A 27,264-nucleotide genomic window follows, 5' to 3' on the forward strand; every position below is an offset into this window, starting at 1 on the left:
TCATATGCTTCAGAATGATTAAGAAAGTAAATTATTTACGAATTATTTGTCTGCTTATGACTTTTAGCAACAAATTTCTAAAGGAATGACATTTGCAATTTGGCTGCCAGCTGTTAATATGTGGGTGACTCTCACTCAAGGAGGTTATGAGAAACATGAAAGGAACAAGCATGTCTTGAAGATTTAACTTAGCATGGAGGAATACCTTATTTCAAAACCTCTGAAAGTTTTAATCAGATCACAACTTCTGTTATCTCACATTATTAAAAACATTGCTTCTAATAGCTAATAGCATGGGGACTGACATACACCTCAGAACTCAAAAAAAAAATACTAGTAAAATCGAAAATTTTTTCTTTTAAAATATGCTTTAATGATATAAAATAAAAAAGAATTGGAGAAAGCCTGTCTAGCAATCAATATCTATGTTTAAACTACTTCACTGTTCATGGATAAAAACTTTCTCACAATAATATCTAATTGTTGCATTTTATAAAAATATAGAGAGAAATGTTTGGTGGAGGAAAGGTAAGGTGTGGGGAAAGGGTGTGCCTCTGTGGGCCCCTGCTGAGGCATCCCTTCCCCCTGAGGGAATAGAGTTTATTCAAGGCATGGGGAGGGGAGTTGAGAGAGTAGGAGAGACAAAGAGAAAGAAGAGAGAGAGAGAGAGAGAGAGAGAGAGAGAGAGAGAGAGAGAGAGAAGAGGCCAACCATGAGCATATGGCGGGGGTGAGGGGGGAGTAAGGGGCATTTAATGGCTATTCGTGGTTGTCAACTTGACTATATCTGAAATGAACTACAATCTAGAATTGCAAGATTCACTTGTGATCCATATCTTGAGGCTAGGAGATACAAGTTTCTGACCTGGATCTTAGTATGGAGATCTTGAGGCATGGTGGCTATGAATCCCAGGAGACTAAAGCAATAAAATCCCTGAACTCAAGGTCATTTGGGAGAAAGCAAGTCCCCGATCCAGGCGCGGTGGTACACACCTTTAATCTGGGCCACACCTTCTGCTGGGAAGAAGGAAGATTCTCTCTTTGACGGCTTGCCTTCTGGGACTGTGCAACTACTAGATCCTTGGACTTCCATTCACAGCTGCTGCTACCTATTGTTGAGGAGTTGGACTATAGACTGTAAGTCATCATAACAAATTCCCTTACTATATAGAGACTACCCATAAATTCTATTACTCTAGAGAACTCTGACTAATACAGGGCAAGAGGACAGAACTACAGCAAGAAAGCAAGAGTGGTGTGGGCAAGCAGCCCCTTTTATAGTGAGTCAGGCATATCTGGCTGTTGCTACGTAACTGTGGAGAAGAGTCTAGACAAAAATGCCACCATTTCCCCACTTTGGTTTAATTTAAAAGATAAAAAATTAGAAAGGAGTGATGGTGGAGCAAGAATTGGGTCGTTGTGGTCTTTAGCTACTTCCTGTTGACTTGGGATTGCATGTCTCTAGGAAAACCTGAGAAAATGGGTATGGGAATGTTGGTCCAGTCTTAGGGGAGTTAGCTGTTTCCTTGCTGTTCAGGGTCTGTGGAACTATCTGTGGATATATATTTAGAAGGAACAGGTCCAGTAGAATTGACTACGTCTGTGAGAGTAGATTGGAGCATCTGGGGATTGCTTCTCTGGAGCTGTCCTGGGTATAATAAATGCCTGGACTTGACAAGATGCTGAAACACACACACACATACACACACACACACACACACACACACACACACACTCACACACACATATTCACACACACACACTCACACACACACACACACATAATAAGTAGAGAATAAAGTTAAGTATGTTTAGGAGGGAACATTTTTCTTAGATGTACATTTGAAACCCTTAGGTCTTGGAGGCTGGGTGTAAGTCCCAATTTCAGGGCACAGGAGAGGAATCCTACCCTCTGCAGAAGGAAGATGTACTTATCTGGACAGAGTCTAATTTAGTCCATGAGAGGTAGATCTGAGTGGTTTTCCTGTAGCTTATAAGTTTACAAAAGACATAAATTTGTTAACAACATAAATATTCTTTAAGATGATCTTATGAAAGGCAAAAACCTTCTGTGGAGCAGAAGAAACAAGATTGGCTTTTTCCTTCTGTCTAGGAGACTTAATATACATAAGGAGCAACAATTTTCAACTTATAATTGATGGACAAAGGAAATCCAAAACCTTGACCCTGTGAATACAGTTGATTCTATAGCAAGAGAAACACCTTAAGTCTGTAAGTATAATCAAATGAAACATATTTGAGTATAATAGCTTATAAGTGTAGATTCAGTGCAAGGAACACTTTACATGTAAAAGACAAGCAAAGAAAGCTTAGAATTTGAATTTGTGATTATATGGTTGGATTGCATAGTGGAATGTTTTATTTATAAGAACTCGAATAATGTTAGGATAATGACATAGCAAAAAGAAGAAATATGAACCATTTAGTTGGTGGAAACTGAGTTTAGGTAAGGAAGTTAACAGGTTACATCTGTAAAAACTTACATTTGAACTTGTGTATGGTTTATCATGAAGTCTGTAAGAAATGTGGCAGTTTTAGCTAGTTAGCGAATTTATTAATGAGTAACTGTAGTGGTAGATTACTTTAGGATAAGGAGCTAGGTCTGTTTTCTCTACAGTTACCTTAGCTGTCAATGTAGTCAGAAATCTGGAGAAGACTAAACTATAATCTAGGAGTCATATATTAGCTGTATTAAAATGACAGAGTTTCATCTATGGTCTACTACCTAAACAGTTCCCAGATCCCTGTGGTCTCTATGGCAACTTGGGTGGAGTCAATCCTTCTGTCAAGCCTACAAGATGAAAAGCTTTTTCTCTGTGGACTAGACATGTGTGAAATGAGAAATGACCTACCTTCACTTTGGCAATAGGAGATCTTTAACTGCCAGGGTATCCTATTCTGTCCAGAGTGTAGACCAAGCCCTGGCTGTGGACAAATCAATGACTGTCTTTCTCTGTGGTCATCATATCACAATTCAGACAGTCTCTTGTGACTGTGTATTTATCTTCTTGGAGACCTTAGGCACTAACTGCCAGGCGTGGGGAGCCTGGCATAAGCTTAAATATTAGTATATTAGCAGACTTCTGACAAGATGGAGAGCAGATCTGTTAAGCGTATCTGAGTTAAGACAACTTGTGTTTGTTAAATTACTTGTTTGAGAATGTGTATAGTAAATAGAGCACATTATAACTTAATGTGGACCAGAAGGGAAAGAAATCAGAAAGCTGACAGCGGGGCATGAGTTGTGAGTCAGGACAGAAAGCGACTGTGTCTGGGTGGGTTTAGGCCCAGAACACGGGATTGAACCTGCTCCATTTCTGACCTGGGCCGGTTCACCCCTCTTAGGCAACCTAATGATCCCCTGCTTCCGGGCAGCAGTGTAGGCATGTGCTGCCACCGAGAAGAGCCACAATAGGCCAGACAGCACGCATGCCCAAGGGAGCAGGGGCCTCAAGAGGCTGCTGGCTTCCTTCCCTGCCTGCCCCCTCTCTGGTTTGCTATCTGGTTCAAGGGCAGCAGGATGGCAGCAGTGACGGTGCCTGCACCCACGCACCCACGCACACACGCGCTGTTCAGACACAAGCAAGCAGGGTGAGGCAGCGCCAGCCCACAGGGTGAACTTCCTCCTAGCAGCTAGAAGCTTCAGGCCCAGTGTCCTCAGAATCTTGGGTGGGCAGGGGAAGGGCAGCCCTGAAGTAGCATTCTGTCTCCTAGCAACTACACTTCAGCAGTGTGAGAGAGCTCTGTCAGGAAACACCAGAAGGCAGAGTTGAGCAGGCAGGGGCAGAGAGCTGAGGCGAAAGACACCAGAATGAAAGCAAGAAAGGAACTGGGTGAAAGTATGTCTGCACCAGTCCCAGGCAGGGCAGGGCCACTGGTTTTGTTCCCTTCCCTCCCCTGCCTGCTGCCCTCCCTGTCGCCCAGATGGCCAGATACAGCAGTGGTGACAGCAGCAGCAGCAGAAGTTAAAATTATTAACTAGAAAATGGCAGCCAGGCCAGATCACCAGGTGGTCACATGGTGAACTTGGGGAGTGAGCTCTGGGCCGCGACTGTAGGTAAACAGTTCACCTATGCCTAGGATTTGGCAACTACAAGAAAGGAACTACCTCAGAGGAGAGAGGAAAATCTCGCCCAAGAGAAAATGTCCTAGAATGAGGGTCAGTGAAAAGACCAGTCATAAAGACCGAATATCTCCATCCTCAAGGGCAGCACAGGGGTTGCTCTGACAAGTAGGGGGAGGGGAGGTTCTCTGAAGTTTGGGCTAAAGAGCAAAGGCTCTCTATGTGGTGGTGGGGGGTGGGGGGGTGGAGGTGGGATGTGAACCTGAGGAGTTTCTAAATCCAAGTATCGGCTCCAAATGTGTTTTATAAAAATATAGAGAGAAGGAATATGTTTGCTGGAAGTTAAGGTAAGGTGTGGAGGAATGGGGGTGCCTTTGCAGGCCCATGCTGGCGCATCGCTTCCCACCGAGGGACCAACCACACAGGACAGTATGGTATAGTACAGAATATCAGGGCATGAGGAGGGGAGGGGAGGGGAGGGGAGGGGAGGGGAGGGGAGGGGAGAGAGAGAGAGAGAGAGAGAGAGAGAGAGAGAGAGAGAGAGAGAGAGAGAGGGGAGTTGAGACCAGCCATGAAGTACACAGAGAGAAGAGGGGGGAAGAGAATGGGGAGAGAGGGAAAGGGGTAAGAGGACAGCGCTAGAGTAAGAAAGCAAGAGGTGGGTGGGGCAAGCAGCCTGGTTTATAGTGAGTCAGGCACACCTGACTGTTGCCAGGTAACTGGGGGGTGGAGCTTAGACAAAATGCCAGCACTAATAATGCTAGACCTACGACCCTGTAAAACAAGCATTATTGCTATCTCAATTCTAAAAGCAATAGACATATGTATAAAGAATGAGGTTTTCTTTATTTTCCAGGCTGTTTACCTACTTTGTAGCTTAGTTCATCCTCAGGCAAGCAGCCTTCTAAGGCAATACCACTAAATTTACAGGACTTACCTTCTAGAGATTCATTATTGAATTCTAGTCACGTGGATAAAGACTGCCAAAATGACAATATTGATAGAGACAATTCTGTGAAAATACACCCTTAGATATTCCTTTAAGGAAGGACTTATTTTGCATTCAAGAATAATACAGGTCAGCCTATAGAAATAGGCACAACTTCAACATTGTATACAATAAAATATTTATTTTTAAAGTCTCTCAAAAGGCAACTGGTGGGGATTTCTGTCCCTTGTCCAAAAAAAAAAAAAAAATAGTCTAATTAAGAGATTGGAAATTGTTACCCTGACCCCATTCCAGCTTCCTCTTAGCTCGGGGTCATTATAACCTTCATGAAAACAGTTTAGATGACACCGAGGGCAAAGTTTATTGCTGAAGAATGTGAGGCATTCTACCTACTGAGCATGGACAAAGGTCAAGAGACCACTGCAGAGGAAAGCTGGCTAAGGGATTAGGGTGATGATGTCCAGAGACCTTGTGCTGACTGACCTACATGTTCAGGAAATCTTTGTCTGAAACAACTTCTTGAAATGGTATTTCCCTATCCGGGTGTGCTTCAGGTCCATTTTGAGTAACTCTTAAGGTATGTGTGTGCACGTGGGTGTCTTAGGGGTTTACTGCTGTGAACAGACATCATGACCAGGACAACTCTTACAAGGACAACGTTTAATTGGGACTGGCTTACAGGTTCAGAGGTTCAGTCCATTATCACCCAGGTAGAACATGGCAGCCTCAAGGCAGGCCTGGCACAGGAGGAACTGAGAGCCTTACATCTTCATCTTCAGGCTGCTAGCAGAATACTGGCTTCAGCTAGGATGAGGGTCTTATAGCCACAGTGACACACCTACTCCAACAGGGCCACACTTTCTAATCATGCCATTCCCTGGGCAAAGCATATACAAACCATTAATCCTACTTCCTGGTCCCCATAGGCTTGTCCAAACATGTGAGTAAACACAGCATAATAAAGCCATCACAGTGGGTGAGGGTGTTATTGAGGCACTGTACAAAAATAATACAGAAAGGCAGGTGAAGTTATGGGGTCGGGGGTGGGGTGCTCCTTATTCTGGAATCTAGCTGAAATCTTTCACCAGCTTAGAGTTAAGGGTTCCAGCACAATTAATATTCACTGTGATGTTGCAAATAGAAACATTATCCATTTAAAAGCTGTAAAAATAACAACAAAAACAAAATACTCAAAAGAAGGAGTGCATAAGACTTCATGCATGTTCTCAGTCCTTGATATTTTACAAAGTTCTTAAGAACAATACTTTTCTTTTAGGTAAAGATATCTTAATCTTCTGCACCCCTAGGTTGCTTTATATTGTCAGTTGTAATCCTACTCAAGACTCCACAGGAGCTACCCGCCAGCCAATCCCATTTAAATTCCTTAATGAGGCTTTAAAGACTACTGAAAACCCACCCCAAAAGGTATGTGTCGCTACAGTAAAGACAATGACTATTTCCTCAGAAGCCCACAGCCATGTTCTCAGATGAGATTTATACATTCTTTGAGCCCCTTTCCTTTTCATAAAAGTCTGTGCTTGAAATATATGTTTAAATGCCCTTTAATACACTTCAAGTAGGCTTCATATTGGATCTTATTGAAGGGCAGGAAGACTGTTCTCGCAGCAAGTTTTAGGGCAGTTAGTGCAACACAAAGGACCACATCTCAAAAGCTATTAATTCACCCAGTGCACTACTGGTGTGACTAATCAGGTATTTAGTTTATGTGACTGGTCACAGTGGTTTGAATAGGAATAGCCTCCTCAACCTGTTTGAAGGTTTGGCTCATAGGGAGTGGCACAGTTAGGAGGCGTGGCTTTAGAATGGGTGTGGCTTTGTTGGGGGAGGTGCTGACTAGGAAGTAAGCTTTGAGGTGTAAGGAGCCAATTCACTTTCTGTTGTATGTGAACTCTCAAGCAGAACCAGCACCATCTGCCTGCAGGAAGATAATGGACTAAACCTTTGAAACTGTAAGCCAGGCCCAAAGAGTTGCCGTGGTCGTGGTCCACTTCGCAGCAATAGAAATCCTAAGATATTGGTCACCCACTGCACGCAACTTTACTTTGGAATTCTCATTATCATTCAGGATGAATTCTACAGTGGACCTGAAGAGATGAATGTTTTAGTCTTGAAACTTCCTTCTGTAGATGGAAAATACACAGCTCTCACCTTAAAAGGTCTAAGAGTTTATTTTGGAGCCAAATGTGAGGGACCATGACCTGAAAACAAAAACTCGGGCTATTCTGAATACCATGTCCCAACGTGTAACAATTTCATGAAACTTATACACATAAAAGAAGATGGTCATAAATTAAGATACTTTCCAAATAAAAACAAGGCAGTTTAGAAGAGCGGGGCAAAATTGGTCGCTCCTCGCCCAGTCCGGTTGCTTTTTGCCAGCAGAGAAGAAAGAACAACACAATCAATGGATGCTTAACCCTTTCCCACTTAGTTATAGTCCATTAATTTTCTAGGAATTTCACCAGTAACCCCATTTATAGGGAAATTATTAAACTTTAGCAGCTGCATCAGTTCTTGGTTTCAATTTTATCAGATTATAATTCCATCCAGTCCTCTTTTGAGCCACTTAATATATCTTGATTATCAGGAAGACAGGAAAAAAAAAAGTAACCTTTTAAGATAACACTCGAGATTCACTAAAATGAGCCACAGTAGCCTCAACTCACAGTGAGTTATGACTGGACAATGAGGTGTGTGGGTGGAGAGGTCCTGAGGATACTCCTCTAAGAACTCACTTGGTCATGAGTATTGGGGTACAACTCTTATTGCACACACAGAATAATGTGAACTTAAGTACAAAATCAAAGCAAGATTAAACCAATGCGGGGGTGGGGGTGCGTTTTCCCAGTGACAGAAATTTCTAAATGAAAACAATAACAAGATGTGTGTAACTCTGTCAGAGATGTGCACCAACTGGTTCATCCTAACCCCAGGGAGGAAGTCTTGCGGCTGCAAATGCAGCATTGAAAACAAGGCCGCTCAAAACTGCGACAGTACACATTTCTCCCCTTCACAAAAGAAATCAGCCTTATGGAAGGGAAAAGGAAAACCGATTTTTCGTAAGGCAGACGCAATAAGTACTATTTCTAAACTTGCCAGTCTAGAGAACAGGCAGGAGGCGAAACCAGGAGCCTTCCCCCAGCAACTTCCCTTCAGGGTGCCAAAGCTGGGAAAGGGCGCATGCGTACTACCTATTCCAGGCTCCCAGCTCCTCCTTCAATGGGCGGACTACGCAGGCGCACGCGCAGGCTCCCGGGGTACCCGGCTCAGCTGATGCAGTTGTTGTCCTACCCCTCCCCCGCCGCTCTCCCGGCCTCACTCGGGCCGGCCCTTAGCCCCGCCCTGGGACCGGGACTCCGTGACCCCGTCCTGCGGCTCGCCAGCGCAGGAGCATCCCGGGACCGCGCAGCACTCCGCGTGCGGGTGAGCGACCCGGGCCGTGGGGCCCATGTCCCCTGCCCGAGCGGTGAGGGAGGCCGCTGCGGACCGGATGCGGGGCTGTCACCGCGGTGGGCCCTGGCTTCGCTCCCCGGGTGGCTCGGGTGACGCCAGGGCCCTTGATCTGAGCGGCCGAGTGGCTGTACAGTTCTAGTTGCAAGGTGGCTCGGATGTTGATTTCTCTTGCGGGGGTTTTCTTGTGGTGCCCTTTGAAAGGCGCTGGTTTCCGTCCCTCCTGAGCCCCTCCGAACTAACCCCGCGTCTGCACAAAAACATGTGACACATCTTAGTTGCATGCGGTGCTGTATTTATCTTTTCCCCTGTTTTTTAGAGCATCTGAGAACCGTGTTGAGTTCACAGGACCGCGACATAAACATTGAGAGCCTGGGGAGGAAACGAAGGGGATCTAGCATTCCTTTTAAAAACCTCAAGTAAGTCTCCAAAATGACAGGGGTTACACTTGTCAGTAGCCTCAAGAAAAGCTAAGCCATTGGGATTCAAGTAACTGCTTAATCTGGTGTGTACCCACACCTGCCTTCAGCAGAATATGTCAAGGTTACTTTAGGTTTGAGTAAAACAGCCGGCTGAGACCAGAGCCTCTTAGTCACTGAGCTCTGGCCCTAGACTTTTGCCATAAAGACTCCCATTGGTGGGACACAGTTTTCACCCTTGTGGTGACACCTTGTGTTGTCTCAAGGCAGCTGATTCTAAAGCACCCTGTGCACTCTATAGCTTCCAAGGTCACAGTGTGAGGAAACAGTACTGATTAAAATTCACCCCTGTGCACCTGTGGCTGGCGAGTGTCGGCTTGGCTCTGGTTTGCTGTCATTGAGCCACGTTATGATAATGTATTTGGAAATCACAAGCATTGATATTTCTGAGCTACAGTGGACAATGTGTCCATAGAACTTCGGAAGGTATTTTTATTCACCTTTTTACCCCTTTTGTATACTACTCCAGTATGCAGTTAATTTAATTAGTTAAATTTAATACTGCTGTCTACACCGTGAGTGAATTCAACAAATAGGGTTCAAATTTTGAAAAGCAGATAGGAATTTCCTTCATGTGCGGTGACCCCAATTATCTAGTGTCGTTTTATTTATGAAATGAAAACAATTATTAAATTAAAAGTAGTGTCTGTGATTGTCTAGTTCATATTTAGAATCTAATAAGTGATAGATGATAACCACAGGAAGAATGGAATTGCACCATTTAAAATTTTTGTTTGCCTTTCCTATTATTTTTTTTTTCTCAGAATATCAGCGTGTTGTGTGATATGACTCTGTGTTCTTTTCAGTCACGCAACTGTAGGGTTTTATTGACAATGTGACTAAAGGAGTATGCATTTAAATGAGTGAAACGAGTCACTTTGAAATTAGCTGGTGATATACTTTGTTGTAAAAGCCAACACTTTCACCTTTAGTGCCATCTGGTTTATAGTCGAAATATGCTTTCCTCTACAAAAAACTAAAAACATATTTCTTTTCTGAAAACTGTAAGAAGGCCTAGAGTCTCTATGGACACTAGACTTTTTGCCAACTGTTACCATTTTAAACATTGTTCTCATTGTAAGTGTTGTAGCGTTTCATGATGTTTTGTTAGAAAAGTACTTGTTGGGTGCCAGCACATGACTTCCTTGTATCAGATATCACATTGGTTGAATATAATTTTAATCCTACGAGTAGCTTGCACTTGCCTGAGCCTGTAAATATCCCATAGAGTGTGAGAGTATTTTTCCCCCATGCAATTCACCGTCACATCTTTCTTTTTCATCAGACATGGGAAAGTCTCTTTCTCATTTACCTTTGCATTCCAATAAAGAAGATGGCTATGATGGGGTCACATCAACAGACAATATGAGGAATGGATTGGTTAGCAGTGAGGTGCGTAACGAAGACGGAAGAAGTGGAGACGTCTCTCAGTTTCCATATGTGGAGTTTACTGGAAGAGATAGTGTCACTTGTCCCACTTGTCAAGGGACAGGAAGAATCCCTAGGGGTACGTGCTACTGTGTTGTCTGACCTCTTAAAGAGGGGTTCCAAACGTCTGATTAAAGGATGCAAAAAACTACAGTCCTGGGCTCTCCTACTTTCACAGATTCAGAGTTAAAATTTACCAGTTTAGTCAAAAACACAGAAGCAAACCGTTGTTATCATTCCTAAAGCGGTAATAGAAATGACTTCAGCACATCTCGTATGTTTTTTTTTCCCTTGCTTGTCTGCTGTTATGCACTGTTATGCACTGTGCACTGTAGTTTCACTGAGGATTTTAGTCATTTTTTGATGCCATTGGAAGCCATATCATATATCATTTTTGCCACGGTGGATGTTAGTAGCTAAATGGCTCAACAGTAGGTTGTTTCTACCCCAATATTTCTAAAATCAGTGGTGTATGAAGAAAAGCAAGGTGAGGAAAAATGAGCCTCTGATTTGTCGTGGGGAAGACTCAGTGCTATTCCTGCTGTTTGTAGGGCACTTGAGTTTCTCTCATAGAAAGGAAAAATAGTGAGGTTCTGTTGTGCATCTCCTCTACTTAGTAGAAGTCAGTAGGTGACCCCGGAGAGATCCCAAAGAAGGACAAAGTGACTGCATGGGGAATTCGAGAGTCTCTGAAAAGTGCCCTGAGTTAAGTGGGCTACTGAATTGCATAGGCCACTGAATGGTGGCTTTATCTTTCTGGGGACAGTAGCTGCTTAGGAGTAGAAGAAGTATTGTAGTTGAAGAAGTTATTGTCCCAGTGTGGAAGGGTAGGAATATGATTTCTGTCCAGCTAGCCCTGTGTGCACGGTGTGGCCCGGAGGCTTTTTGGTAGCCTGGGTGTGGATTGAGGCAAGTAGATAATCCAGGACTCCAAAGAGGGTTGTCGTTGTTTTGTTTTGTTTTTTGTTTTTTGTTGTCTTTGTTTTTCTATCCAACACTTAAAAGAATGAAGTAACCATTTATTAAACTAGGCATAAAAAATTGAGTGTGCATGCCACAAGCGAGTTAAAGAATTCAATCTCAGATATGTATTTGAGGATGCCGGTTTGAATCAAAGCGAGGTTTTACTAGGCACTTGTAAGGGTCTGAATTCGAGAGCATATGTTAGCTGCCGTTTGATGATACTTCAAGTAGAGCTTAAGACAGGAACATTCTGCTTAGCAAAGCTGGGTAGAAGAAAAGGAAGAGACTTTAGCATGAACTATGGAACAGTGCAGCCTCTGAGGAACAGTGGCAGAAGAGAGAACAGCTAGATCGGGAGGCGGAAGTCTAACTGTGGGGTCCTAGAAGAGAAGTAGAGAGAAGGAAGGAGAGCCACTGCTAATGCTGATGACAGCTGAAGTCGTGTGGGGACTGAGGGGTGCTCATTGGTTTGATCATTTGGATCTTTAAAAGAGTACTTTGAGTAGTTACAAGAGCATGTGTAGACAACGTCATTGTGAAACTAATTTTTTTGAGCTCGTACATGCTAAAAGGTGTGCGTAATGGAGCATCTTACAGGGAGAGAGGGGTTTTGTGAGTTTTGCTTTAGAGCATGAGGGACGAGAGATGATGATCTGTAAGATGGCGTGAATACCAGATATGTGCATTGCTGATCGCAGTGACCATAGAGAACGTCCAGGTCACACAGGAGATGGGTAGTTTTTGGAGCAAATCATTGGTATATAGTGCACACATGCCGAACAGTGCCCTGCAGAGGGTACGGGGAGCTTCTCAAGTCGAGATGTCAAGCAGGGAGGTGGGTAGATCTCTTAAGGCAGTGGGTCTGTGAAATGGAGTGCTTATGGTGGAGCTGTTACACAGATTGACCAAAGGTAAAAGAGCTCGTCTCATGACAGATCTCCAGGTCGCCAGCAGCATTGCCAAATAGCACTTCGTGGAAAAGTATCTTCTAGACCTAAGTGACTAAGATATTTCACAACAAAACTCTAGGAGAAAGTCTAAAGTTATTTCCATGACCTTGTTTTGTGTCTAGAAAAGTTGACAGGATACCACAAGCCCATGGAAAGCACTCTAGTAAAGAAAGAAGACTCAGCTGCTTGCTTGCTTGCTTGCTTGCTTGATTTAAAAGGCAGAGTGCAGTGAGTGTGGCCTCATCATTTCCTCCTCAGCATACAGGAGAGGAATGTGGGAATTTAGGACATCTGAAAAGTCTTACCAGGGTATGTTAGGGACATTCTCTCCATGTGCCCCCACTAGGAGCCAAGAATGAGGATAAGGGGGGATCCCGAGAGCTTGAAGAGTGTGGGTTATGAAGTTGTTTTAGAGTGTGAAATAGGAAATGCAGTATAATTGCATATTTAGGGCTTATTTGAAATTAGTGATTGCAGTTGAACAGTAAGTTTCTGGAAGCTTGAGATTTAGACTAGCAGTTTTGGTCCAACTACTGAGAATCCAGGGATGGGCAGCAAAAGTGTGTTTCTGCTGCCTTCAGAGAACTTAGTCTGTGACTAGAAAACACTGTAGGTGGGGGAAGCCTGTGTAAGCTAATATCCCCTGAAAGCCAGGACTTTTCAGGTTTCTTTCCTTTTCTAAACCAGTGGATTGAAGGATAGGAGAGCCCTCGTTATTTATACGATTTTTGGTTAATATGAAAAAAACATAGTATCTTCTCTAAAACTGAGTAATTGTTGAAGACATAAATAACAGTTTACTAAAGGATTAAGGGAGGGGTTGGGGATTTAGCTCAGTGGTAGAGCGCTTGCCTAGCAAGCTCAAGGCCCTGGGTTCTGTCCCCAGCTCCCGGGGGGGGGGGGGGGGGGATTAAGGAGAGAAGTATTCTGGTCTTTTGAAACAAGTTTCTAATAGGGCGCTACTTTATTTTAGTTATTCATACAATTACATTTTTTAAACCAATATCTTTTACTTTTAGGGCAAGAAAACCAACTGGTGGCATTGATTCCATATAGTGATCAACGGTTACGACCAAGAAGAACGTAAGTGATTATAAAATTTCTTATTTTGTTGTTGTTGTTTGTATATTTTTACTTTCAAGCTTTATATAAGTAATTACTCTTATATAAGACATTTAAGAAGAAAAATGTATCTGGTTGTTAAGTCGTGCCATCCTATGCCTTTGGTATTTAAACAAACAAAAAGATCCCTGATTAAGATGAGGATTTGAAAATACCATGTTACCTATATCTTGAGAAATCTGTTTACTAAAAGAGTTCTAAAATTGTGGCAATATCACACAGGTATAAGTAGGCCATTTCCACCGGGTATAGGTGATTCTGTGTTCTAAGTTCAGAATTAGAATGACTGTTCTGGGCATAATGACCGCAGAGACCTGAGTAGAGCATAGCAGATGCATGGACATTTTAAGAGAAGCAAGGGAAGTCTTGAGTGATCCTAAGCTTCCCGATGCAGAATGCAAGTGTTCCACACCTAAAGAAGAAGCGTGCACTGAGAACTCCTAGCAAACATTTTTGAGACTAGCTTGTTACAATGAAAAGAACAGAGATTGCAGAAAGCCCACAGTGGCCTTGAGAAGGTCAAAGGAGGCTGAGTATACATATGGGCCAAACGGAATCTGGAACATCCCACTACTTGTGGTAGAACCAGTTTTTGAAAATAACTGAATTAAACATGAGCAGCATGAATATAAAGTAGAAGAACATGAGCTCAGAGGATACTGAAAACTGAAAGACACACACAAAGCAAATAGAAACTTAAGCATATGTAAAATTTCAACTGTAGAGTGCACAGCAGTAACTTAAGTGAGACATTGAAAGGTTTAGAAATCAGCACCTGATGGTAGGATATGAAAATCGATTTCACAGGCCCCCTAAAATATCTGGAAAAATACTTGTGCTATAAAATTGGAAGTGTACAGTACAAGAAAATACAAAGGAAGTAGAATAAACAGGAGGCACATAAACACAGTCTAGCTTAGCCAGTGTCTTGTTGCTGTGAAGAGACACCATGACCATGCCACTGCTTATGAAAGAAAAAAAAAAAAACCCCACGTGTTGGATTGTTGCTGGCTTACAGTTTCAACTTCAGAGGTGTAGTCTCTAATCTGCATGGCAGGGAGCATCACAGCATGCAGACAGACACTGTGACAGGGAGGTAGCTGAGAGTTCTACATCTGTCTCCACAGACAGCAGGACGAGAGATACGCTAGGCCTGGATTGGGCTTTCTGAAACCTCAAAGCCCACCCTGTGACATGGCTCTCCGGCAAGGCCACATGTACTCCAATAATCCTTCTCAAGTAGTATCATTTTTTATTTAAACCCCCATACACCCATAATGAAAAGCTTTGAGGAAAATGGCAGAAAATAAAACTAAATGCATATGTAATTTCAACTCCTGCAGAAGGAAATAGGATTGAGTAGTAAATGTTCACCTGAAGGATATACATGGCTAGAGAAAAAGAATCTTGTTCTATATACCAGAAAGAGACACTGTTAGCTGCAGAGATGTTCTAGTGAAAATCTGGACTTTGAATGTTTAAAGAAGAAAAGCCCTTTGAACATTAGTTAAGAGGTTCAATTAATGAATAAGAGATAGAAGATTAAATTGGCCCACTACTTCTTGGCCACGATGCTTCAAATAAGCTGTTGAATAAAATATTTAGCAGTCATAGAATTGAAGTCAACCAAGCATTTTGTAAACTTAAAGTGGCTTTTTATTTTAAAACACACAGAGTATTAAAAAGGTAAAGAGTTGGGCCAGATTAACAATCTCTAGATAGAAGACCTTTTTACCAACTGTGATTTAAAAATCTAGTGATGAAAAAGCATATTGGACTCAGTAAAGATAAACATCTACAGATTGAAAACAAAACCTCAATTGAAATCAAAATACAAATTATAAGCCAAGAAGTAATGTCTGCAAATGAGACCATGCAGAGGATTACCCTTCTATACAGATCATCAGCATTTGAAAAGAAAAAAGCTAGCTCTGAAGGGAAGGGGGTAGAATTAGGAGCTATGGAAGTACCTCATAAAATCAAAGGGTAAATGACCTTTACATGTAGGACGTACACTCTTTACTTTCCCTTTAAAGAAATGTGAATTCAGTCCCCTTAGAGAGATCACTGTTAGCAGATTGGCAAAAGCCCAGAATTTTGTCAACATACTTGAGTGGCACTACTGAGTGAAAACAAGCATTCTCATGCCTTACTAGTGGATGAGTATTCTATCAGACCACGTCAGGGTTCAGCCTTTTATTGAGGTATGGTCTCTGTTGCTAATGTATTGTAATGTTAGATCCTATACCTGAAGGTCTAGACCTACAAGTGACTTCTCATGTTTATAAGCTTTCATTGTGCAAACCTTATTCCTTGATTTAAAACTATTGCTTAAATAAAATTGGCTACAAAACAATTACTGGAGGGATTAGAGATAGGCAGGTTTTCAGTGACCTGATTGGAGAGAAGGAAGAAGGAAGAAGGAAGACAGACAAGAGTGGGTGGGAGGGAGAGAGGGTGGGAGGGAGGGAAGGGTGGGGAAGCTGCCATGAGGGGAGATGGATGATGAGCACATGGCCAGGAGAAACAGCAAGTACACCACTGGGGAGGTAGCCAGCCCTGCAGTTAGAAGAGTAGATGAAGGCTTAGCCCCCCAGTAATTGTCAAAGCCAAATAAAATGACTGTAGTCTGAGTCTTGTTTATTTGTGAGCTAGTCAGGGATAAGCTTATATTGGTTATACTACAGTCTGGCTCAGAAATTTCATTTTTGAAACATGTATACTAAAGATAGTTTTCAAATATAGTAGGAGCAGCCAGGCATGATGGTACACACCTGTAATCCCAGCACCAGAAAGTGGACGCAGGAAGATCAGAAGTTCAAGGCCATTCTTAGCTATACACCAAGTTTAAGGTCTCTTTAGGCTTTCTAAGACCCTGTGTCTAGGAACACAAAGCAAAAGTGTGTGTGTGTGTGTGTGTGTGTGTGTGTGTGTGTGTGTGTGTGTGTGTGTGTGTGTGTAGAAGTAAATAAAACAACCCGATAAGGTACAGGAGATCTAGCACAGTTAAGATCTTTGATCATAATGATTTTTAAATTTCCTCTGTGCCTATGGGTGTATTGTAGGCCTAACAAATACGTTATTTTTCATCGGTTACTTGGGGAGCATTGCTACCAAGATTGAAGGAACTCCACAGTGAATGAGTGCGAAATGGCTGCTTTGCTCTACCCAACAGCATGGACTCAGTGGTAGGATTTAGTGAAATTTTGTTAGTTTGCTTTAGTTCTTTTTAATTAGCCATTTTGCTTCTTCTTAGGAAGCTAAAATAACTATAAAAATTATTTGGAAGTTTTAAAACAGATGTTATAGAATGGATGCAGTTAGCTTCATTGAGGCACAGGAAGTTTTGGGGGAGGAGAGACTGGGAGAAATGACAAGTCAGCAGGAAGGGGAAGGAATGCAGGACTTAGAATGAAACAGGTCTTTGCAGAGCACCATAGAGTCCAGTGACCAAGGAATCTGAAGTCATTGTTTTGAGTGTAACGTTGGGTAATAAACCTAGGTTAGTTGTCCTTTTCTCTTATATGTGTCTAACATCGCCATTTGCCTCAGGTAAACCACACATTAATATCTCCACCGCCAAGTTGATTAGGGTAAACGGTATTTGTAAAACCGAGTACATGAATGCACTGAGATGGAGACTGGGAAGGGCTGGTGATGGTGAGGACAGGGAGTTTCAGGTTTTATTATGACAGGAAGTGAGACTATTCAGAGCCAACCCTGCTCAGGGCATCCAGACAGAGGTGTGGATTCTCTGTGCAAAGGGTCCTAAACTCGGTTCTAGTATAGAATCTGAACTGAAGGTCAGTTCAGTAAATGGTAAATGTTGCGTTATATGTCTGAAATCTCATCTTCTAAAACTGACAAGCTTCTAAGGAGATTATTTTAACCCTTCGTAATACCAACCTATCAGTTTTACAATGAAAGTTTGGTAAAATTAGAAGTATTTTCTTGCTGGTATATGTGGTAAAAAAAATTTCAAATGAAAATCCTGAAATGTTGCTCTATGTAATTTTGGACAACACATATGTAAGGCTTCTACTTTTCTTTTCAGAAAGCTGTATGTGATGGCATCTGTGTTTGTCTGCCTGCTCCTGTCTGGATTGGCTGTGTTTTTTCTTTTCCCTCGATCTATTGACGTGAAGTACATTGGTGTAAAATCAGCCTATGTTAGTTACGACTCTCAAAAGCGAATGATATATTTAAACATCACGGTAAGTGCACATTTGCACTGAAGGCCTTGACACCATTCTTGGGTTGCTCATCCACCCGTTCACTCCACCCTGAGAATGCTTGCTAGTGAACCCTGCTGCTGCATTCCACATGACACTGCTGTGTCGACTCCCACTACCATGTCTGGTTCTGCCAAAAATGGAAAGTAACCTCTTGTGGCATTTGAGTATATTGGGAATCATTTAACATTTGAAGATGTCTCTTGTAGGAAGACCAAATAGACATTTTCGGGTAAAGGGAAAAATATATAGTCCATTTACATTTCAACATTTGACTCCAAATAGTTAACAAGTTGTTAACCATTGATTCAGTGGATGTTATGAATACATTTTTGCTTTCTAACCTCTTATGAAAGAAAATTTCTGTCAGTCTTAACAGACCTTAACTTGGTTCTATTTGAAGATGAAATTGTGGAAGTGCAAGGCCCTGGGTTCGGTCCCCAGCTCCGGAAAAAAAAAAAAAAAAGAAAAGAAAAAAAAAAGATGAAATTGTATGGTGAGCTGATTATTTTAAGTTAAGAACATGTGAAAATGGCTGTGGGTTTACAACCCATGTGGTTTTGAAAAGAGGATTATATAGCCTTCGCTAACCACTGTATTTGAAAGGGGAACTGTGTAACCATCACAGTGGCTCACACCTTCAAGCTCAGAGTATGCTGTGGTCTCTTTGGAAGAGTTCTCAGGAATATGTCATTTCCTTTATTTTTTTTTTTTTTTTACTTTCTAGGAATAATAATTTGAACATTGCATAGATTACAGCATTTAAAGATGTAAATAGAGTGAAAGCAAAGGTGATTTGCATTTCCCTGATGACTAAGGATGTTGAAGATTTCTTTAGGTGCTTCTCAGTCATTCAGTATTCCTCAGTTGAGAATTCTTTGTTTAGCTCTGTACCCCCCTTTTTAATAGGCTTATTTAATTCTCTGCAGTCTAACTTCTTGAGTTCTTTGTATATATTGGATATTAGCCCTCTATCGGATGTAGGATTGGTAAACATCTTTTCCTAATCTGTTGGTGCTATTTTGTCCTGTTGATAGTGTCCTTTGCCTTACAGAAGCTTTGCAATTTTATGAGGTCTGATTTGTCAATTCTTGGTCTTAGAGAATAAGCCATTGTTGTTCTGTTCAGGAAAATTTCCCCTGTGCCCATGTGTTTGGGGCTTTTCCTCACTTTCTCTTCTGTTAGTTTCAGTGTATCTGTTTTTGTGTGGAGGGCCTTGATCCACTTGGACTTGAGTTTTGTACAAAGAGATAAGAGTGGGTCAATTTGTATTATTCTATGTGGTGACCTCCAGTTGAACCAGCACCATTTGTTGAAAATGCTGTCTTTTTTTCACTGGATGGTCTTATCTCCTTTGTCAAAGATCAAGTGACCATAGGTATGGGGGTTCATTTCTGGGTCTTCAATTCTATTCCACTGATCTACCTGCCTGTCTCTGTACTAATACCATATAGTTTTTATCACTATTGCTCTGTAACTCAGCTTCAGCTTGAGGTTAGGGATGGTGGTTCCCCCAGAAGTTCTTTTATTGTTGAGAATTGTTTTTTGCGATGCTAAATTTTGTGTTGTTCCAGGTGAATTTGAAAATTGCTCTTCCTAACTCTATGAAGAATTGAGTTGGGGATTTTTATAGGAATTGCATTGAATCTGTAGATTGCTTTTGGCAAGATGGCCATTTTTACAGTATTAATCCTGCTAATCCATGAGCATGGGAGCTATGTCATTTCCTTTTTTAATGCCAATGTATTTAAAGGAGAATGCCTTGTTGTATTTTCAAATAATTAAGCAAGGATTAGCATAATTTTAGGTATTTATTCATAATCAAATTAAGGAATACTGAACTTTAGGTTATAAATAGTATTTCTGTTGCGATGAACAGTAGACTTCACTAGAAGACATTGAAGGAAAAGAATGAAAAGTTCATAGGTCAAAAACTGAAGGTACAAGAATTGTGGTATTCCTGCCCCCTCAGATAAGTGGTGTGGATTAATGAGTGTTAATTGACTGTCAACTTTTCAGGATCTAGAACCATCCTGGTGACACACTTCTAGGTATCGATGCTGATTTACTGTCTATATTAGGTTGAGATAGAATGACCCACCTTAACTGTGGGCAGTCATGTTTTATGACATGAGTTCTTGAACTGAACTAATAGTAGGAGAAGGTAAGCTAAGCAGCAGCATTCATCATTCTGTGCTTATTAACTAAGGATGTGCATTGTGACCAGCCTCCTTGAACATCTGCCAACATGCCTCGCCCCCTTCATGATGGACTGTATTTCTTTAAACTATAAGCTGAAATAATGTCTTCTTTGCTTACGTTGCTTTTAATTAAGTATTTGGTCATAGCAATGTACAAAATAATTGATACTTCCATTTATAGTAACTAAGTGTATATGGGGAGTCCCTGGACCAAACCAAATCAGAAACAAGTGCAGTGCCTTCCGCCTACCTTGTAGAATTTTCTTTTGCATTTCTACAGAAACAATCAGTTCAGTGCTTTTTTTTTTTTTAAGGTTGATTTATTTATTTATTTTATGTACAGCATTCTGCCTGCATATGTGACTGCAGGCCAGAAGAGGGCACCAGATCTCATTACAGATGGTTGTGAGCCACCATGTGGTTGCTGGGAATTGAACTCATGACCTCTGGAAGAGCAGTCAGTGCTGTTAACCACTGAGCCATCTCTCCAGCCCCAGCTCAGTGCTTCTTAAACTGTCAGTAGCCTTCAGACTTCACAGGTTAGAGGTTCAGTCCCAACATCCTCCTCCGCACTTTAGATGTCAGTTTCAGGTACAGACCACCAAAAGGTCTGGTAGACTATCAGTTGGGAGTCTCCATAACCTGATCCTATATTTGGTTAATTTCCCTGAATAACTCATAAAACTCAAAGGACCAATACACTTACATTCACTGGTTCGTTAAAAGAGGATATTGTAAGGACTTCAGGTCTACAGACAGATGAAAAGATAGAGTGAAAGGCAGAGGGCAGTGGCTTCTGTCCCTGTGGGACTGGTTGTGCCATCCTCCCAGCACAGGTTTTATCTGCATGGCATTGGCCTGCGCCCTTTTTCAGCTTTTATGAAGCATTAGCTGCATCAGCATGGTTGAAGGATAGCCAACTGCAGATAGACAGAAATCTTGATCGAATGCAGATGAGCTAAGAATGGTCAGCCAGGAACCAGTGTGTATCATCATCCACAGTACTACTCACTGGCACTGTGCTACTGAAACACTTAACTGTCTCTTACTGCCCACTGAAACCCCCAGTCATACATAATGATTTTGTATTACTTCTGTGAAAATTTAACTCTCAACAATATATACACGCAGTGGCTAACAATGTGTATATACCTCCCTATATATAAACCTTCCTGTGTGTTATCAAGCAGTCCCATTCGTATGTCTGAAAGACACATGTGCTCTTTTACAGCTGAGATCACACTCCATTTTCCTGCATGAAGGACTTTTTCATTGACTAATTTCCAAATGGTTTGATATGATAGTTGTGAATGTGAAGCATGTGAGGCAGACTGGCCATGGTAGCATATATGTGTAATGCTATGACTAGGGGTCAGAGCAAAAGCTTGAAAGCAGAAGACTGGGATTGGAGAGATGGCTCAGTGGTTAAGAACACTGACTGCTCTTCCAGAGGTCCTGAGTTTAATTCCCAGCAGCCACATGGTGGCTCACAACCATCTGTAATGGGATCCGATGTCCTCTTCTGGTGTGTCTGAAGACACAGACAGTGTGCTTATATAAAATAAATAATTTTTTTAAAGTAGAGACCAGCTGCAAACTTGGGACTAACTTTTTCTCTCTCCATATCAATCCAGTCTAAATCTCTACAGGCATGTAAGGTAAAATGCCCGTTTATTTCCTGTAGGCTGCTAATGCCACTCATTTGGTGATTGTCCTTGCCTGTCATGCACAAGGATGTGACTTAGTCCCTATTCCACCTAAAACCTTGCTTCGTGGTGCAGACCTGTAATAGGAGCTCTGTAGAGCTGGAGGTAGGAGGGCAAGGTCAAGGCCATGCTTAGCTACATAGTGACGTCAAAGCCTGCAGGATTGTGTGACATCCTGTCTGAAAAGAATTATTTTATTTAAAAAATGTTTTTGACGCACTGTATTATTTTGTGGGTAAAGACATGTATAAAATACATAAGAATTTAAATAAAAATTAAAATGATGTTTAGTTCAACTTTTGCTAAAACTATAAAATATATGTTTTTTTTAACATTCACTTCTCCACATATTTATGTAATATATTCTGGGTCTTGTTTTCAAAGTTTTGAATTGCATGTTCATTATACACATAGTTCTTTATAAATGTTCTTTAACGTTTTTGTTGATTTTTTTTCCTAATAAATGAGGCATAGTTACAACTAAGGTCATTTGATTTATAATTTTGAGTTCATATTTTTCTGCCTAATTAAGCATATTGTATATTTCCTGCTTCTTTTTTTTTTGCAGAACACACTAAATATAACAAATAATAACTATTATTCTGTTGAAGTTGAAAACATCACTGCTCAAGTTCAGTTTTCAAAAACAGTGATTGGGAAGGCACGGTTAAGCAACATAACTAACATTGGCCCACTTGATATGAAGCAGGTAAGCCCCGTTCAGGAGAGGGTGAGTGAGCTAAAGGCCCTTCACCCTGTGTATTATAAAATGGGGCAGGGTGGGCGATGCCCTCAAAGACTTGACTTGGAAGTGTGTCCCAGAAAAGTATAAACCAAATTCATCAAAGGAACGATTTCTACCTTTGCAAAGTTTAGACTTCTAAATAACATGGTTGGTATTTGGATCCTATCCTCTGTTGATACGTTGTCCTTGTTTTGTTTTGCTTTCAGATTGATTATACGGTACCCACAGTTATTGCTGAGGAAATGAGCTACATGTAGTAAGTTTGGCCTTTAGTAACTTTAGCTTTTGCTTTCTTAATTTTTATAAGCTTATCAGTTAAAATGACCACATATTGCAGTACTTGCCCTGTTCTCTAAACATGCTTTTCCTTTTACCGTCTACAGCATAGATAACATAGTTCAATAGATAAATATAGATATATCCATAAAGTATATCTTTATTACCAGAATTGTGTTTGTATGTATATATATAAAGAACATTTTAATTATCATTTAGCTACTATTTATTGATAGTGCTTTGATATAGGAATACTGAAATTTCTAATGTATAACAATGCTCTCCTATGGACTTGTACTTCTGTATATGTGACATTTGTGAGGGTACACACACATGCATGCATTTATGGAAGGCAGGATTGAAGTTGAATGTCGTCCTCTATCAGTCTCTACCTTATTCTCTAAAGCAGGGCCTGTGACTGACAGTCTAGAGCTCATTTATTTGGTGAGGTTGGCTGGCAAGCAAGCCTCTAATAGCCTGTCTCCAGCCCTGAGGACTGGGTTTATGAGTGCATCCTGCCATGCCTGGCTTTCTGCCTGAAGGCTTGGCATCCAAACTGAAGCCCTCATACTTACACAGCAAGTGTTTTACCCCTAAGTCTTCTCCCCAGCACTACTTACTTACATACTCTTAATAATATCTTGACAGGCACAGTATTATGGCCCATAATCCCAGGTATTACAGAGGCTGAGATGAGGAAAATTACTGAGGTCAACATGTAGAGATTCCACCTCAAAGGAAAAACCAAAATCACTATTCAGAGTCTCTATTATGTTTAATAGAATTTAATTGAGAATGTAATGACAGTGTTCTTTCTATTTTAATTTCTTTCACAGTGATTTCTGTACACTGCCCTCCATCAAAGTACACAACATAGTACTCATGATGCAGTAAGTATGGCTGTGCTTGCACAGATAGCTCTTGCTAAGACTGAGTTTATAATGCCTCGTAGGATGTGTAAGCCCACGAAAGCCATCTCAGCTTGGCTATTAGTCTTCTAGGAGTGCTGTGTAAAATGGAATGTTTTGGAATATAGCTACCTAGATTACGTTTGCTCAGAGCCACAGTTAAAGGCCTGCAGAGATGGCAGGAGCTCAGGCAGATGGCATGGTTGGCACCCACAGGATGGGCACACTGCTGTTCCTTTCTGCCCTTGTAAGGGAACTTACAACAATGAGGAGGAGCAAGCTTTGGCTTTATAAATTGGTTATTACTTATTCACATAAAATGTTACTGCTTATATATGATATCTTAGTCCTTGGTTGACATTTAATTTTCCATTTTCCTATGAAGAGGAAACCATATGATTCTTTTTAAGCATGTAATAAACTTTATTATAGTTATATAATTTTAATAAACATATATTTATATAAATATTATCTATATTGTGTGAGAGATAATTATTGAGTAGGGATTGCTAGATTAGCATTTCTGAGTCTGTTGGAAAAATCCTTCCTCAGAATCCCATATCTATAATGTCCTCTTAATACCAAATGTTCAGTAACTGAGAATTTTAAGTCACAGTAAGTAATTTTAGGGCATTAATTAACTTATGATATATAAGTTCACGTTTGGTTAGTACTACTCTCAAATAACCTTTTGGAATAATTTTTGTATAATATATAATCTTTTGTCTATTTCATTTTAGAGTTACTGTAACAACAGCATACTTTGGACACTCTGAGCAGATATCTCAGGAGAGGTACCAGTATGTTGACTGTGGAAGGAACACGACTTACCAGTTGGCCCAGTCTGAGTATCTAAATGTCCTTCAGCCACAACAATAAACTCTAAAGGAGATGTGGTTAGACCCAGCACCACACCTGAGACATGGTCAGAGCTGTCAGTGAGGAGGTACTGCCTCTAAGGACATCTTTAATTGAGCATGTCTAAAGTTTACACTGGGATGTTGGCGATCCAGCTAACAGAATTTGGTCCTTATGCAGTTCCTGGACTCTGTTTTCTGTGTTGACGATTTGCTCCCACCACGAGCTTTTCCTCCATCCAATGTTAACTGATTGGCTTTCTTCTCACCTTTGTTCCCAAGGTGAAAAATTGAGACTTCCTTAGAATACAATAAATGATTATATAAAAGTCATAGATTTAATCTATATATCTATTGATAATATAGTTCAATCCTGAACATAATTTGAAAAATAACTTCTGAAGATTTTTATATATTACTGAAAGCCTATTATTCATGGAGAACTTTTAAAAACTGACCTGTTTTATAAATTCCCATTCTTACATAGTAAACTTTCAACTATATGAATAACTTAGCTATTAGCTAAATGTTTTTAGCCTTTAATTTCTTCAAATTCTACAGGTTTGCATGTTTCGTCTTATTTCTAGCTAATGGTTGCATAATATTCACCAACCATAACAGTCTGCCAAATTCTGTCCTACATTTTATAAGAACCTCTCAGTATGTGTTTCATGTATAGCTTTGTGAACTTCCTGTGTGATCTTCAAACACTTTAATGTACAATATTGTAAATAAACTGCATGGCTTTTATACAGCTTTGATAAATGTCAAATGAAGTGGTACAGATTAAGAAGTAAAGCAAGTTGTTCATAAAAAATAAAGTAGGAAAATGAAATTCAGAAACCTATGAAGTATCAGTAGGTTCCAGCTACATGTTGGATCTGGCATAAAATAGATGCACAATAAAACACTTTGCTGCTCTCTCTACTTTATGTTGCTTTTCACATTAAGGATTATATAGATGCTCTTCACAGCGATTACTTATCATCAAGTTTATGAATGGTTTAGAGAAGGAAATTATTTCTTACTAGAAATTTTTCAAGAAATCCTTCCATTTAACACCGGTGGCTACATCAAAATAAATCCTTTGGTTTGCTTTAAAATTTTAATCATTATGAATCATACTGATTTGATGCTTCCAGCAGTTACATTAAACATTTATTTTTTAATTTTGTCTAACATCATTCTCAAGTATGATGGATGTATTCATCTTGTTAGTTTATATTTTCAGTGTTATTTTCCACAGAGTGTTTTCCTTATTTACTCAGCAAATTTTAAGGACCCTTTAAAGTTTCCTTATGTCAGAAGTTGGGTTTTCCTTTTCCCATACCCAAGTGCCTACGTTAGTTGTGATGTGTAGTCTGTTCGTCAGTCTGTTTCTCAAGTATAAAGCATACATAATGCACTTCAATTCTCAAGTACAAAGCATACATAATGTGCTTTAAGCATCCTTTCATCTTTCCTTAGCGCCCGTCCTGTATTCTCCATGTGAGTGAAAGTTGTAATCATCCATGTTCTGGACGTGGCATCCCTCAGGCATTGCTGTTAGTCATCCTTCAGAGCGTCCCCTGCAGTCATTCACTTTCCAGTCAAGCTGGTCTTTGAAATTCCCTTTTTCTGTGCTTGCTGCTCACCTCCATTCTTGAAGCTGCACAGTTGTCTGGTTGTGCTTACATTTTTCCAATCAATCTCATTTCATTATCTGCATTCTCTCATTTTTATCTGAGCCATCTCTTTTGTTTCATTTGTTTGTTTTGTCTAGAAATATCTAATCCTATTACTTAAACATTACTGCTGTCTTTAGTTTGGCTACTCAACCTGTGTCTATCTGACCAAGTTACTGTATAGTTTCTCATTTACTCAGTTAATTTTCATATTTTAGAGACTTTCTATGTAAAAAAGCAAAATGTCAATAAACCTCTTTTATGAGTTCCATTGTGCTTTTTCTCCACCCTGGCTACCTGCCTCCGCACAACCACGTAAGGTGTGCGAAATCATCATCCAACCATTTCTTCAGAATCACCCGTTACCTATGCCTCATGTAATAAGCACTGTCTGTGTTCCTTCCGGGTGTATTTCAGTCTCGGTCAGCACTGTGTAAGAGAAGGAGTTTGTTTTTCACTTTCTTCCAGAGTTCACGCACAAGGCCTAAAGAGGCAGGAAAGTGTAGCGAGCTTTGCTCCCAGTGGTTCACTTTCAAAATCTTTTCTTAGCTATTTAAATTGAAAATTCTATCCCATCTAGTTTTAATGTCCAGCTTTGATGTTTGAGTCATTTGAGAAACCAACCAGAAGCACCTGGAATTGAAACACATTGCCTGTGATTAATTCTTCAAGGAAAATCAAGTAACTTCTAGGTAAGCCAGGCAGGTAACAGCTGCAAGTTAATAAAACTCTAAACAAAATGAACAACAGCAGCAAAACCTATATTTTGGAGAATCTGAAGAGTAGCCATAAAGAAAGGCTTTTTGCTTTTCTCAGGTCAGTCTGAGTCTGGTTTAGTTGAGTCTGTTGCAGCTAAGTCTGGCTTCTGGCAGGGAGAAATTAATATATTAATTTCTGCATATTAATATATTTTTATGAGTACCACCGGAGCTTAGCCAGGGACACGATGAAGACATTACCATGTTGCCCCATGCTCACAGGAGGAAATTCTGTTCTATGCTAACCCAACATCGGCCCAGCCTCTGTGTGGATAGTGTGTATACAACACCCTGGCTGTTGCTCTTCTGTCTGCTTTTCTTATGTAATTTTTCAACACACACAGGACACTGAGGGGATTTGCTCTAAAATTACAGATTAGTAAATGCTTTAAATGCAGCCAAAAGTTGGTTCTCTGTCTCTCATATCTGTGCCCAATCAATTAAAATGTCCATTGGAAAGCCATGGTAAATT

The 27,264-nt window shown here is 40.7% G+C and overlaps 1 protein-coding gene across 3 annotated transcripts; it reads left to right on the plus strand.

The window, feature by feature from the left end:
- Window positions 1-8,457: 8,457 nt before the first annotated feature.
- Tmem106b (transmembrane protein 106B) lies at window positions 8,458-26,301 on the plus strand. 3 transcript variants are annotated; one of them, NM_001004267.1, is given in 9 exon segments: window positions 8,458-8,476; window positions 8,823-8,922; window positions 10,268-10,489; window positions 13,343-13,406; window positions 17,500-17,659; window positions 22,153-22,293; window positions 22,536-22,585; window positions 23,442-23,495; window positions 24,254-25,297. In NM_001004267.1, coding segments are annotated over 7 exon segments (828 nt in total). In that variant the 5' UTR covers window positions 8,458-8,476; window positions 8,823-8,922; window positions 10,268-10,269; the 3' UTR covers window positions 24,393-25,297.
- The last annotated feature ends 963 nt before the right edge of the window (window positions 26,302-27,264 follow it).

Source organism: Rattus norvegicus, chromosome 4, assembly GCF_021556685.1.
Source record: "Rattus norvegicus strain SHRSP/BbbUtx chromosome 4, alternate assembly SHRSP_T2T, whole genome shotgun sequence".
Taxonomy (NCBI): domain Eukaryota; kingdom Metazoa; phylum Chordata; class Mammalia; order Rodentia; family Muridae; genus Rattus; species Rattus norvegicus.